Source organism: Scardinius erythrophthalmus (genome assembly GCF_964197995.2).
Source record: "Scardinius erythrophthalmus genome assembly, chromosome: 19".
Taxonomy (NCBI): Eukaryota; Metazoa; Chordata; class Actinopteri; order Cypriniformes; family Leuciscidae; genus Scardinius; species Scardinius erythrophthalmus.
The window spans coordinates 32,336,596-32,352,793 of NC_138239.1; the positions used below are offsets into that span (position 1 = coordinate 32,336,596).

Sequence of the window (16,198 nt, forward strand, 5' to 3'; positions counted from 1 at the left end):
CATTGTTATGCACCTTAAATAAATTAATTAATAAGTAAACATCTGTGCTGCACCGGCGATTCCTTTTTTCTTCATCACTTAGAAAGTGTAAGTAAATGTAGTAAATTCAGGTAGTTATAAAGCATTTAGTAGTGGTCATTTAACTATTTTTGTGAGCTCATCTAAAGTGAGGACTATTTATGCTTTGTAAAGCATCTACAAAGGAGATTTAAAGGCTCATTTATCTTCTAAACAGAAAAAAAGGAAACAAACACAACACGGTGATACAGAACATAACAATATATAACAGCCTTTAAATCTCCTTTGTAAATGCTTTACAAGGCATAAATAGTCCTCACTTTAGATGAGCTCACAAAAATAGTTAACTGACCACTAATAAATGCTTTATAACTAACTGGATTAACACTGGATTACAGTAGAAATACATGTTAATAAAGCATTTATTAACACACTTAGTAACTATTACTATATGTCTGAATAATAAGATGTATGAATGTACATTTAAATAGTTTATTAATCATTTACTTACACTTTCTAAGTGAGCTTATGAACCACTGACAACTACTAAATAACTGGTTTGTAAATAATGCAGTACTTCATTTAGAAATGATAAATTGATCATTAATAAAGTGTGAAAATACAATTATTAAACACATTAGAGATATGCTTTTAAATCAAGAATACAGCATTTATAACTGCATTTATTAATGTCTATTAATGCTTTATAAATGATGAATTAACTGTTTACTAATGCTTAACTAATGATTAATAGCGTGCAGTTATTATAAAGTGTTACCCTTTAATCTTCTTTAAGCGCAACGGAGCAACTTTTCTAAAGATCTGGAAAAGAGATTGTTAAAAGTTTCTGTCGCAATATCGAGTTCTTCTAAGCTATCTGGGATGCTGAGATGATGAAACTGATCAGGAAGATTATTAATAAAGCAATCTTTAGTGGCAGAAGTGATAGGTCTAACATATTTGTAACATGGAGCTGGCTGTGCAGCCTTGGCTAAATGAAGTTTACACAAGACTGGATAATGATCTGAGATGTCATCACTCTGTTGCAGAATTTCAAAAGCATCAACATTGATTCCGTGTGATAATATTAGATCTAGAGTATGATTACGACAATAATAGGTCCTTAACACGTTGTCTATCTCCAATAGAGTTAAAAATGTCTTTAAATTCTATTACCAATGAATCTTTTTCATTATCATCATGTATTAAAATCACCAACAATTAGGACTTTATCTGCAGCCATTACTAACTCTGATAGAAAATCAGCAAATTCTTTGATAAAGTCTATATGGTGCCCTGGTGACCTGTATATCAGTTTGAGACCAAATCTCAAACATGATTTATCATTTACACTACATAGTTAAATTAAGCACCAACACTTCAAAATACTTATATCTGAAACTAGACTTCTTAGTAATTTTGAAAATATTACTATAAATTACAGTAACACGTCCCCCTTTGCCTTTCAGACGAGGTTCATGTTAATAACCGTAATCTTGTGGGGTGGACTCATTTAAAGTAATGTAATCGTTTGGTTTTAGCCAGGTTTCTGTCAAACACAGCACATCTAGGTTATAGTCTGTAATCATTTCATTAACAATAAGTGCTTTTGGAGTAAGGGATTGAATATTCAGCAACCCAAGTTTTATCATTTGCTCATTTGTATTATATCTGTTTTTTATTTGTTGAACCTTAGATGGGTTTGGAAGTTTTTTGTATTTCCTAATTCGGGGAACAGACACAGTCTCTATATGATGATATCTAGGTGAAAGAGGCTCTATGTGATGGGTTTTATCTGACCTTGGTGACGTGAGACGGCTGGCAGACGATCGGTTTAGCCAGTCTGTCTGCTTCCTGACCTGAGCCCCAATTCATGTTTGAGCTCTAAGACTATGTGCCATATTACTAGAGAGAAGAGCAGCACCATCCCAGGAGGGATGAATACCATCCCTTTTCAACAGGTCAGGTCTGCCCCAAAAACTTTTCCAATTGTCTATGAATTCTATATTATTTTGCGGACACCACTTAGACAGCCAGCCATTGAGTGAGGACAATCTACTAAGTATCTCATCACTCCTGTGAAAAGGAAGGGGGCCAGAGCAAATTACAGTGCCTGACATCGTACTTGCGAGTTCAAACACCTCTTTAATGTTAATTTTGGTGATCTCCGACTGGCGGAATCAAACATCATTAGGGCCGACGTGAATAATAATCTTAGAGAATTTACGATTAGCATTAGCCAGCACTTTTAAATTTGCTTTGATGTCAGGCGCTCTGGCTCCCTGCAAACATGTGACTATGGTGGCTGGTGTCTCTATTTTCACGTTCCGTGTAATAGAATCGCCAATAACTAGGGCACATTCAACAGGATTCACAGTAGGTGTTTCACTGAGTGGAGAAAAGCTATTTGTTATGGTAACCGGAACGGAAGAGCAGTATTTTGTCCCGCAACTACAACACCTCAACATCACCCAATTGCCCTGCTGCACGGGCTCTATTTCAGCCGGAACCGAACAATGTTCAGAGTTCACTAAGCTAGTTGCATCCAAAACAGTATCTAAAGCCCTTGCACTCTTACAATTAACCTCGATTAAAGTTTGGATGCGCATCTCTAGCTCTGAAATCTTCTCCGCCAACCTGACTATCTCCCTGCATTTATCACATGTAAAGCCTGTGTTGGGAGAAAAGGCTATGCTATACATGTTACATGAAGTGCAAGTGACAATAAGAGGAGAAGATGACATGACTCACCGTGTTTGTTGACTGATCCTACTCACCTAAGGTTTGATGAACTTGTAAAAGGCGCGAGTGCACGAGAGAAAAATAAATAAAGAGTGCACGGATGGCACGCTAACAGGCTAGCGAATTACTAGCGTGTTGTGCTAGCAATAACAATTTAGATTGAAGCTAGCGATGGCTGGTTAATGTGTGATGTTGAGTAAGCTACAGTGGGGAGAACAAGTATTTGATACACTGCCGATTTTGCAGGTTTTCCTACTTACAAAGCATGTAGAGGTCTGTAAGTTTTATCATAGGTACACTTCAACTGTGAGAGTCGGAATCTAAAACAAAAATCCAGAAAATCACACTGTATGTCACACTTCAAACCAATCACACTTGGTTTGTAGGGAATTCCAAACTTGCGCACATATTTTCAAACGCACATAACTATAGAACCAATTCTTAATGCGCATGTGACCGCCATCAGCGTTTCTCACAGGTTCGCGTTTAAAGTCTACAGTATGTAGAGAGAATGGTGTCGTCTTAGCGGCCCCAAATTTAATAACAAATGATCGTTGCGACGGAAGCGAATCAATCAAAACTAACTTTAGCTGGAAAATAACTTTATTAAAGAACCGCTATAAAGCCAAAACAATCTCTGTTACCTTAAATTATACGTTTATCTCTGTAAAGCTGCTTTGAAACAATCTACATTGTTAAAAGCGCTATATAAATGAAGATGACTTGACTTGACTATGATTTTTAAATAATTAATTTGCATTTTATTGCATGACATAAGTATTTGATCACCTTCCAACCAGTAAGAATTCCGGCTCTCACAGACCTGTTAGTTTTTCTTTAAGAAGCCCTCCTGTTCTCCACTCATTACCTTTATTAACTGCACCTGTTTGAACTTGTTACCTATATAAAAGACACCTGTCCACACACTCAATCAAACAGACTCCAACCTCTCCACAATGGCCAAGAGCTGTGTAAGGACATTAGGGATAAAATTGTAGACCTGCACAAGGCTGGGATGGGCTACAGGACAATAGGAAAGTATTAGAAAATGGAAGAAGTTCAAGATGACGGTCAATCTCCCTCGGTCTGGGGCTCCATGCAAGATCTCACCTCATGGGGCATCAATGATCATGAGGAAGGTGAGGGATCAGCCCAGAACTACACGGTAGGACCTGGTCAATGACCTGAAGAGAGCTGGGACCACAGTCTCAAAGAAAACCATTAGTAACACACTACATCATCATGGATTAAAATCCTGCAGCGCACGCAAGGTCCCCCTGCTCAAGCCAGCACAGGTCCAGGCCCATCTGAAGTTTGCCAACGACCATCTGGATGATCCAGAGGAGGAATTGGAGAAGGTCATGTGGTCTGATGAGACAAAAATAGAGCTTTTTGGTCTAAACTCCACTCAGCGTGTTTGGAGGAACAACCCCAAGAACACCATCCCAACCGTGAAGCATGGAGGTGGAAACATCATTCTTTGGGGATGCTTTTCTGCAAAGGGGACAGGACAACTGCACCGTATTGAGGGGAGGATGGATGGGGCCATGTATCGCGAGATCTTGGCCAACAACCTCCTTCCCTAAGTTAGAGCACTGAAGATGGGTCGTGGCTGGGTCTTTCAGCATGACAATGACCCGAAACACACAGCCAGGGCAACTAAGGAGTGGCTCTGTAAGAAACATCTCAAGGTCCTGGAGTGGCCTGCCAGTCTCCAGACCTGAACCCAATAGAAAATCTTTGGAGGGAGTTGAAAGTCCATATTGCCCAGTGACAGCCCCGAAACCTGAAGGATCTGGAGAGGGTCTGTATGGAGGAGTGGGCCAAAATCCCTGCTGCAGTGTGTACAAACCTGGTCAAGAACTACAGGAAACATATGATCTCTGTAATTGCAAACAAAGGTTTCTGTACCAAATATTAAGTTCTGCTTTTTTGATGTATCAAATACTTATGTCATGCAATAAAATGCAAAATAATTACTTAAAAATCATACAATGTGATTTTCTGGATTTTTGTTTTAGATTCCGTCACTCACAGTTGAAGAGTACCTATGATAAAAATTACAGACTTCTACATGCTTTGTAAGTGGGAAAACCTGCAAAATCGGCAGTGTATCAAATACTTGTTCTCCCCACTGTATATTTAGCAATATAAACAACAAGGAATGATAGTAAATAATGATTCAAAACAGAAAGATATACAAAGCTTACAGACACAAGCCAACTCAGCAGCAGCAACAAGGCAGACAGGAGCAATCGATTAGCATGATCCAGCATGAAGGATCATGCAACACTGAAAAAACTATTGACACTCTCTTTTCCAGCATTTTAGACTTAGTAACTCCTTTGCGCTTAAAGAAGATTAAGTAAAACTGTCAGACGCCATGGTATAACAACACTCATGCCCTAAAGAAGGCAGCCCGAAAAACGGAGTGCAGCTGGAAGCGAATAAAACTGGAGGTATTTCGCATTTTGTGGAAGGACAGTGTCACTGTGTACAGAAAAGCCTTAAAAACTACTAGATCTGCTTATTTTTCAACCCTATTAGAAGAAAACAAACACAACCCTAGGTATTTATTTGATACAGTGGCTAAATTAACAAGAAATAAAGCTTCAACTTCAGATGTTTCCAAGCACAGCAGTAATGACTTTATGAATTTCTTTACTTGCAAGATTGATACTATTATAAAGTTATATAACCTAATAGGACATCACGTCTTAGTTCGGTCGGACAACACAGCGGTAGTGTCCTACATAAACCACCAAGGTGGACTCAAGTTGCAGCCTCTGTTCAAACCCAAGCGACTGGGACAATCTGGCATTCCCGAGGCAACATGTGGGCCCTCCATGTGTAGCCCCTCAACGGGACCTTAAGGACCTCCCTCTCTGGTTAGAAGCGACCTGGTCGTCCGCTTCCTGAAAGGGGCAAGGAGGCTTAACCCGGCTCGTCCTCTTACCGTACCCTCTTGGGATCTATCTACGGTCCTTAGGGTTCTCAAAGGCCCCCCATCGAGCCTCTACAGTTGGCCGAGCTCTGGCCACTTTTGCGTAAGGCCACACTACTGCTAACATTAGCATTGGTCAAGCGAGTGGGCAACCTGCAAGTGCTCTCCGTCAGCGCTTCCTGCCTCAAATATGGGAATAATGACTTCAAAGCTGTCCTCAAGCCAAGGCATAGTGAAAAGTACAGCAAATCGATTTAATTTCAAGGCGACCGTAATTTAGAATGTGTCACTTTATGGTTTCCGTGGTGACGCGTCATTGCTTGTCACGTGACATCGCAGCAATAACAGTGCTGAATGAATGATGATCTGCTTTTATGTCATTTTCCTTTTTTATTCAAAATATTCACACATTTGTTAGATATGGCATGAAATATCTGATATTCCGATTGTCAAATATATGCAGTGGAAGTGTTTTGTTGTTTAAACACCTTTATAACGATCGCGTTAGTTGAGCTGTATGCGCGATGGGCGCCGTCATCTTAGTTTGTGCCGCAGACGCAGTTCAGAGAATCGGATCTGTTGGATTTACAACGCGTGAATTCATCCACTTCTCTCGAAATACATAAAAGTAAGTGGCTGTTGAACTGGAAGAAGAATAGAGTAAACTTTAAAGTTACTTACACAATGTGTATCTGATATGAATAAAACGTGTCTAATTATAATGGAAAGGATTATTATTGCCTCTTCCTTTAACATCAGTGTGTATTTTACAAACTCTAAATGTATTGTTTTTTTTTAGTACTTATATGTCTGAAACCTAAAATAAACTTTATGTGGTTGAAAACACTGAAAAGTTGTGATATATGACAGCTCTGAGCACGCCTGTCTCTGGCTCAGCGCCAGCCATCGCGCGAGAGCACATTTGAATTTTATGTCATGCACTGACCGTTCTAATCACATCGGTGTGATTGTACGCTCCAGGGACCAGCCTAGACTGATCACGTGTGATCGTACGTGCGAAAGGGTTAAATTAATTGCAACAAAAATATATAGAGCCTATATATTTTTTCCACTTTTTTTTATAGAAATCATCTTGCGACTCCTGCGGCGGGGTCCAGCGACCCCCACTTTGGGAACCACTGCCCTAGACCTACCGCAAAAGACGCAATACGAGTAAACGTTTCGAAAGGGAACGTCTCGATTACTCACATAACCTTGGTTCCATGAGATAAGGTTAGGAACCTGGGTGTGCTCTTTGATACCAATTAGGGATGGGCATTCGATTAAATTTTCTTAGTCGATCGTCAGGAGAATTAACGATCGACTATCGATTAATCATTAATATTTTGATATTAAAATTCATTTTTTCTCCAGCTCCAGCATTGATGAGATCATGGGGGCGAATGACACAAACTCACCAGACTGAACCTGTATAAGTATATGATGGGGAATCAATAATCAGAAAAAATGCTGTTTATAAAACGGATAGTTCCAGTCTTTGATTTTGATTGGTTGAGCATTCGAAGCCGTTGTAAATTACTCAACAAACATACACCCGTGACCGCATTACATTAGTATTACTGCGCAAATGCCGTTTATGATGCTTTTTTGCTGCATGTGTTGCTTAAAAAACCTCTTTGGAACTACATTGCTTGGCGGAGGAATAAATGTGTTATACTTATAATGTTATATTTTTTGTTGCTGGTGTTTATTTTATGAATAAAATAAATATTAAAATTAAAAGTTTTATGGAGTAACTGTTTTATTCTTCGCGGGGCTTATAGCTTAAATCTAAATAGGTAACACAACGCAGATAACAGGAAAGTAAGCCTGCAATTAGGTATATCATGTAAACTAAGATAAAAAGTTTAGCTTACATTCATTCCCTTGATGAGGGAGGAACGCACTTTTGTCTTGAATTCGATGAGTCTGGGCCTGTCTCCTTCACTGCGCATGGGGTGGATATTGATGAGGCCGAAGGTGACGGGATAAGTGTTCGAGATGGAGACGTCTTTCTCTGCAGACATAACCGTGGTAGCACATTTAAGTGCTGACAACACAAGCTGTGTGTCCTCCATCAGCTGCCAGTACTCATCCTTCAACTCCAGGATCCTGGCATCTTGAAGCTTGGCCACAGTTCAGTCCGACAGCACAGCAACAACAGCCCACCGCTGCTCCACCAGCCGATCAAACATCTCGCACACGGAGGTCCACCGTGTTTTACACGACTGGGTGAGCCGGTGAGTTGCGAGGCTCATTTGCTCCTGTTTCTTTTGCAGCGCTTTGGTTGCTGAAGTGCTGTGATTAAAGTGGCTAACAAGTTTACTAGCCGCTGATATTACCCGATATAGATACAATGCAAATCCATCATTTATGGCCAACTGGGGGGTGTGTGTAAAGCAGGCAACGGAAATCCAGGGCACTCTGGTGGGACTGTTGGCAGCAACACTATTGGCCGCGTTGTCATGAACGCATGCAATAACTCGGCCTTCAAGTCCCCACTGTTCTACAGCTCCATTAATTTTCTCAGCGAGGTGGTCCGGCCTGGCAGGCTTTCTGTGAGCAGGACCGCTGAGTTCATTTGCCAGTCATCACTGTCAAGTCAAGTCATCTTCATTTATATAGCGCTTTTAACAATGTAGATTGTCTCAAAGCAGCTTTACAGAGATAAGCGTATAATTTAAGGTAACAGAGATTGTTTCGGCTTTACAGCAGAGTTAAGTTATTTCCATCTAAAGTTAGTTTTAATTGATTTGGTTCCGTCGCAATGATCATTTGTTATTAAATTAGGGGCCGCTAAGACGACACCATTCTCTCTACACAGACTTTAAACGCGAACCTGTGAGAAACGCTGATGGCGGTCACATGCGCATTTAGAATGGGTTCTATAGTTATGTGCGTTAGAATATACGCAGGTTTGGAATTCCCTACAAGCCAAGCCTAAACAAAATACTTGTCTTTCCTTATAAATTTTGATAATTTAAAATTGATGTAGTGATGTAGTGGCAGGTGATGGTGATGTAGCACTCAGCTGTTAAAGCTGTCCAGCAGTCTGTAGTTAGAGCCACTCTCTCTGCTGTGCAGAGAAGAACTCACTCCGTTCTTCGTAGTGAGTTTCTACCAGTCTGTAAAACTGCATTCTTCCATCTTAAAAATATATCTAAATTACGACATTTGCTTTCAATGAAAAATGCGGAACAGTTAGTTCATGCGTTCATGACCTCAAGGCTAGATTATTGTAATGCTCTTATGGGTGTTTGCCCTGCAGTCATAATAAACAAACTACAGCTGGTCCAAAACGCAGCAGCTAGAGTTCTTACCAGAACCAGGAAGTGGGACCATATTAGCCTGGTTCTGTCAATACTGTATTGGCTCCCTATTAAACATTGTATACATTTTTAAATATTGCTGATTACTTACAAAGCACTAAATGGTTTAGCTCCCCAGTACTTCAGCAAGCTCTTAACGCATTATAGTCCTTCACGTCTATTGCAATCTCAAAATTCTGGCCAGTTGATAATACCTAGAATATCAAAATAGACTGCTGGCGGTAGATCCTTTTCCTATTTACCACCTAAACTTTGGAACAGTCTTCCTAACATTGTCCGGGAAGCAGACACATTCTGTCAGTTCAAATCTAGACTAAAAACACATCTTTGAATGTGAAAAAAAGCATGACTCAGCATAGCGCTTATAACTCTTGCTAGCGAGGGGAGTTTCTCTGCTCAATCCACAGATCTACCCAGCGCTTATGTTTCAAAGCACTGAGGAGGCCTGAAAAGGCCCAAGGGCTGATCTAACTGGGAGGCCTCGCAAGAGGCCTACGACCATTTGACCAGACTCAGGAGGCCAAATACTCATAATGACCCTCAGTGAGGGGAGTGCAAGGCCTGCCTGGTAGGCAAACCAGGCTGTAGACTAGATAAACGAGAGGTTTCGGGAGGGAACCAGTAGAAAGTGAACACTTTAGTCGTGCTTAGGGTGCAAGTTCGCCTTCAGAAGTTGCCTGCTAAGGCCAGCTGAACTGATAGCAAGTGGCCACTAGCTGCCAGAAACCAGTATCGCTGGGAAACCACTTACAGGGAGGCCAGTCCCAGAGTGGCCTGCTAAGGCCAGCTGCCCAGTCCTGGGGCTCAGTCTCGGAGCAACCTGTCAAGGCTGGCTGCCTAAAAGTTTTCTTAGGTAAGAAACTGACTGTCATGGACCAGTAAGGTTGGGGACTGAGCTTCATGGTGGCCTGATAAGGCCAACCGCCTGACAGTGGTCTAACTAGCTGGCAAAAATTACCCACGCTGTTGGGGGTTTGCCTTCTGGGAGGCCTAAACGGCCAACCATACAGTGGCAAATCTTATTTGGCTGATCATGATCGGGGCTCGCCAGAGAGCCCCACTGAAGCCAATTGTCTGATTGGCCAGTGAATTTAACAGCCAAGCCTGCTAAGGCCAGTGCCTGGCCGTCAACACTGCTGGCTGTGTACCCTGTCACTCGGAAACTCATATGAGAATTTGAGAGGCCTACTCGGCCTGATGCACGCCAGTGCATACTGCTGGGGGGTCTACTAGCTGAAAGCAAGTCTATTCTACTACAAACACAACACTGTTGGTAACCGTACTACACCAACAAAAATATTGGGGCCACCCACAGGAGGCCTCTTGAGTCTGGCTACCTGGTCGCAGCTATAATGTCCCACAACACTGGGACTCTCTTCCGAGGAGGCCTGTTAAAGTCTACTGCCTGAACTACTAAGGCCAACCACCTGAGGCAAGCTGGCCTAAGGAGCCCTTTTTGGGGGCTGCCCGTCAAGGTGGCCTGCTGAGGCCTACTACTTGACAGCGCAGCCTTCGTTGGCAGATAAACTGTTTACACAGAACCTACAGTATCCTGGTACTTAACCACATTGCCCATGGCAGTGTACTCAGCAAAAACACAACAACACCATTTAAGCAAGGGGAGTACAACATACGCCACTGTAGACTTGGAATAAAGCCTTTTCCCCATTATTATTTGATTCACAGGACCGGACACCAGTTATCTTGCCAAGAAATATCTTTATTCTTATATGTCAGGAGAGAAACTCTGAGAAGATGTTATATTCATGCCAGGTCTTTTCCGTGTTTCTCTGCCGTAGTACAGTAAGGATTGAGCTTAAATACACAACTGAGCGACTTTCGACTTCCTTGTAAGGTAGAAAAACATTGTTTAAAGATGGAACGTATATGCTAATGGTACAATCCACTTTCCACATTAAGAAACTATTTCTTAGTGTATATTAGTGGTATACAAATGGTAAATTTGCATCAGTTGAAGCATTCATTTTCTTGCAAAGAGCATACCAACTGGTCACATTTGAAGTATCATCATCATTGGAACTCTCTGCTAATTGAACATTGCATTTTACACATACCTTTAAGCAGAATACATAATCCTCCCAGCTACCCTCCTTGTGTCTAAAATATATTCCTTAAACACACGTGTCCATGCAATCTATAGTCTAACTCATGCATTTTAAACTTCATAAGATAATAATACTAATAAAGAATAATAATACAGATACATAATATTAAATAATGAAATTATATTCAAAGGTCTTCAGCCACCCTGCCTCAATGGAGGCAGGGGCCTACCAACTATACGCATGGGCATCAGCTCATGGCAATGCTCTGGCTTCAAGGGAGCGTACTTCGAAAACCAAAATTAAGTGAAGGTTAGAATTTTCCCCTTGACCCGAGCCATAGTGGTGTGAGGTAGAATGATACAGAGCTGAAAGTGGAGCACTCATAACTACCTTGTATCGACAGGGGAGTGCCAACCACCTGCCCCTGAGAATTTTAACAGGGTGCAGGCCTGCCAGTGGCTCTAGAGGTGACAGGAATTTTCCTGCGCCCAGCCTAGGGGAGTGGGGCTTGCTTGCAAGCCAACCACCTTCAACCCATCGCTTGAGCAATAAGTGGAGCCTACTCTGGAGGCCCAAGTCCATATGCTAGCTCTGTACGGCGGGGTCTGGCAAACAAAAAACGATCTCTTCGCAGAGCGAAAGATGGCCTAAACCTGCTCAAAAAGACCCGTTGTACTGGGGAGGCCTTATTGAAGGCCTAACCATAGGTCTTTATCAATCATGCCTCTGCACCAGCCTGCATTACTCTTCTTACCCCCAAATGCCTTGGCCGAGCGACTCCCTACCATGGGAGGAGGCTGTCATATAGGAATGCTAAGTGAGGGCCAGCCTATAAGCATAGATATACCTCAGTGGTCGGTGGAGCACCAGCTTCAAGATAAAAATATTATTATTATTTTCATATGAGAGGCTGCAAAAAACGCTCAGCCTGTATGAAAAATCAAACCGAGCTAAAGGGAGCGATGTACTCAGGACAAGAAAGTCTCTAGAAAGAATCTATATACTCTCCAGTAAAAAAATATTATTATATTTTTAAGAGAGGAGACAAACTACTCTACCCTGAAGTGGCTAATAGCCTAAGGGCTAAAGGGGGTCGCACACCGGACGAGAAGCGCAGCTTCTGGTGAGGGCCAGAAGCGCCTGGGGAGTTGTGGAAGAGAGGAGAGGGCTAAGATATATTAAGCACTCAGGGGAGGTGATCCATCACCGACGCTGTTTGCGTTTGTGTTGGATCACCTCCCTCAGATTCCTCTTCTTGCGGGAGTCGCATCAAGTTCAAGGCATTGACGCTTGCTTACAGATCTACCACAGGCTCAGCTCCCTCCTACTTTCACTCGCTCCTACGAGTCTACGTCCCTACCAGAATCCTGCGATCGGTCAACGAGTGACGGCTCGTGGTTCCATCACAGAGAGTAACAAAATCACTATCCAGAACATTCTCATTCACGGTTCCATGCTGGTGGAATGCTCTCCCCACCCTCATCCAGAATGCAGAATCCCTGACAACATTCAAAAGACAGCTGAAAACCCATCTCTTCTGTGAGCACTTGTAATAAAAAAAAATAATAAAAAAAAAATTCTTTTCCTTTAATCCTCCCTTATCGGGCTTATGCCTGGGCTTATGCCTCTGAACAACGCCTGAACTTCGTATTTTGAGCACTTCTTGCGTTGTTTTTGCTTCTTCACGGTGACTCGCTTAATTTATTCCTAAATTGTAAGTTGCTTTGGACAAAAGCGTCTGCTTAATGACTAAATGTAAATGTAATGTAAATGTTCTCAGTGCATTTCATAATTACCTTTGATTTTCAAAGCGCTTACAGACAGAACAGTCCCTGAAGATGAAAAAGGTGAATGTTATGTTGCAAGGCACCCTTATATACTCCCAGGTCGCACAGTAATGATTCATGGGCTGTCGATGGTTAATAGGATTGCCGTGATTTCTAATTTCAGGCACCTGTCATGCCTGAAACGTTCCCCAAAGCATCAATCGATGCAGTGCGAGTTCCCTTTCGAAAGGGAACTACATGCCTGTGCACACTTTGTGTTTGAACGCATACCTATAGACTAAATACGTAATACGCGTGTGCACGGCGTCAGCGTTTTCACAGATTCACGTTTTTGAAGTTTATGCAGAGATGATAGCGTTTTTCAAAAATGTTCAATGTTTGCATCTTGGAACCTATTTCAAGGTTTACGTTCTCGAGCCACCAGGCACTGTTGTTGTTGTGCAAATGAGCAGGCCGGAGTGCATTAAGGGTTTTCTGTTAGAACGGTGTTGTGTTAGCGTCCCCTAAGTTAATAACTAATGATCTTTGCAACGGAAGTGAATCAGTCAAAACTAACTTTAGCTGGACGATAACTTTATTCTAGAGCTGCTGCTTTGAAACAATTTATATTGTAAAAAGCGCTAAATAAATGAAGGTGACTTGACTTGACTTGATTAAAAGGCAATTTATCAATAATCAAAGCTTATTTGTCCCACTTTTCCTGAAACCACCCTAATATTTGTGGTTATTGAAATATAATATAAAGTGTGATTTACAAATTCTGCATTACACTCAAACTACTGATTTGATTCCCATTTTGTTTTCAGTTATTTCAAAGGCAATTTTTCTTACCATGTGTCCCTCTCTTGCTGCTACGTAACACACTCGTCCTCCACTGAAAAAAGATCCATTCAGAGAACCAAAGGCTGAGAGTGCTGCAGCAACGGACATCACCCAGCCCCACCCTCCTAATACTTTATTCCTTTCACAAAAAAACAAATAAATGCATACACATCATAAAACAAAAATACTTGTCCCAACATGAATATCAAGATCATGTAAAATATTAATACACTATAGCATTTTATAGGATTGACTACATCACACTAAATCACTCAATTATAATATCTAAACAGATATATTGTGTAGCACTCAGAACCTTACCCCCATGTGACAGCTACTGCGCTGGATGATATCATCTCCGTGGTTGTCATAACAACCAGATAACTGACATTGACTAGTAGGTATAGAATTGTTACCATGGGAACAGCAATCATCAGTGCCCTTGGCAAGTTCACCTGAAAGACAAAATCACTTTATAAATGAGGTTATTATAGTGATAAATCATAAAATTTAGCAGTTTTATGTGACAAATCTGCATTTATCACCGTAATCATGTAATGAAATGATCTTACTTGACTTTATTACTTCATTTCTTCTGGTATGTCAATACTGTCAAAATCATGACATTGCAGAAGACTAAATCACTCAATTATAGTCACTCAGTTACATCACATCAATAGTGACATCAATAATCACTCAGTTAATCTCACCTCCGGTCTTTTCACCTCCTCTGTAACATTGTTTATGTTGTACCACCCGGAATATGACCACAGGCACTGATATAGTGCCATTCCAACGGTACTAATGCCAAGCTTTGTGTCTGCAAAGGCACTTTCTAGATTGCAGAGGCTTCCATAGTTTCCCTGTACAAGTGATGCTATACCTCCAATAACTATTATCAATAGACCTACAAATTTGGCCACCATAAAGACCACCTGAGTAGCCATAGTAAAACGTACATTTAGCATGTTGATAGTTGCAACCACCAAGACACATGCTGCTGCAATAAACTTTACCAACAGAATGGGTGGTGTACAGCCTGTGTAAAATGGTGCCACAGCATACTTAGCGAAGCTCAGAGAACCAGCTATAATCCCAAATGGCTTAATCAGAAACATGGTTGCAAAGGCCACAAAAAATGCAGGACAAGGTCGATAAATTCACAGTATATAGATATAGTCGCCCCCTGATTCTCTGATAATGGTGCCCATCTCAGCATATGACAAAGCAGTACACATACATACTATACCACACGCTGCCCAGACGATCAAGCTTGCCCCTGAACTCCCAACGTACACCAGTACAAACTGTGGAGACATAAAAATTCCTGAACCTATCATGATGCCTGCAACCAAAGATACAGCACTGGTGAGCCCCAACTCCCGTCTTAGAGTGAGCCTTTCATTTTCTACAGTTTTCATTGTACTGAAACGTAAAATGAAAACTGTCGTGTTCCAGATCTCTGATTCTGAAGATGATGAAATGAAGAAATAGAAATGCTTCAACAAGATCAAAGTTCTAGTTTAATATTAACTACACTGGCAGCTAAAGGTCTCATGGCTTCACAATACATTTGATTTACAAATATATATATGCTGCCTGATAAATAACATTGTGTAACCTCTGCAATCTGTTGTGTCAGTGCACGCAGTTTATAGAATTTTACGTGATAATTCAGCAGGGTGTACATTTAGACAACTCTAGACTAGACAACAAGACAACACATTTAACATGATTCTGTTGTTGGACAGTTCAACTGCTGTGAAATAAATCATCAAGCAACAGATCTATCTAATCATTTCTGCAAGATTGCATCACACTGAAATGCTTAGGTGTTTCAGGAGTGATCTGAATAAAGATAGATACATGCTTCATGAATTTATTTTATCAGTATTTATTTATTATTTTATTATTATTATTTTCACAATTTACAATAATGTCTTCTTCTGATATATGAATAATGTATTCAATAATGGCATTTGTCTATTTCAATTATTTAAACAATATATTTTGGCACTGATTGCAACAAATGAATAATTTTTGGCACATAGATTAGAGGTAACAAATGTATGGTTCATTCTATAAATGGGGCACGTTTCATATTAAAGCTCCAATATGTAGGAATTTTGTAATAAAATTTCCAAAAATAACTTGCACAGTGTGATATATTTCCTCCAGTTGTGTACTTACAATATCTCAAAAGTCTCCAAAGATTTTTTATTTCAGAGAAATTCCGATTTTAAATAACTGGCCGTCCCGGAAAAGAAATGTCGCGCCTCAGTGACGCAATATCCCTTTTTTCCGGTGTGGACCATGTGATAGGATATTCCACCACACCGGATTTATTTTTTTTTACAACAACTTTATTGAGGTTTTTTTTCTTATCACAATAAAAAATAAAGACGTCTGACAAAGAATAAAAAAAGAATAAAATAAAAAATATGACCCACCACACCGGAATATCGCATGGTCAAATGCGGAAGTGGTGGG

At 40.8% G+C, this 16,198-nt stretch overlaps 1 protein-coding gene across 1 annotated transcript in view; it reads right to left on the reverse strand.

The window, feature by feature from the left end:
• LOC308707773 (b(0,+)-type amino acid transporter 1) overlaps positions 1-15,129 on the reverse strand; it is a gene marked incomplete at both ends in the record, with an annotated part of 84,144 nt that extends 69,015 nt beyond the window's left edge. The window contains 4 exon segments of the mRNA XM_081394431.1: positions 13,718-13,847; positions 14,030-14,163; positions 14,419-14,868; positions 14,872-15,129. Of these exon segments, the coding sequence (XP_081250557.1) occupies positions 13,718-13,847; positions 14,030-14,163; positions 14,419-14,868; positions 14,872-15,129 (972 nt within the window).
• Between the last annotated feature and the right edge of the window lie 1,069 nt (positions 15,130-16,198).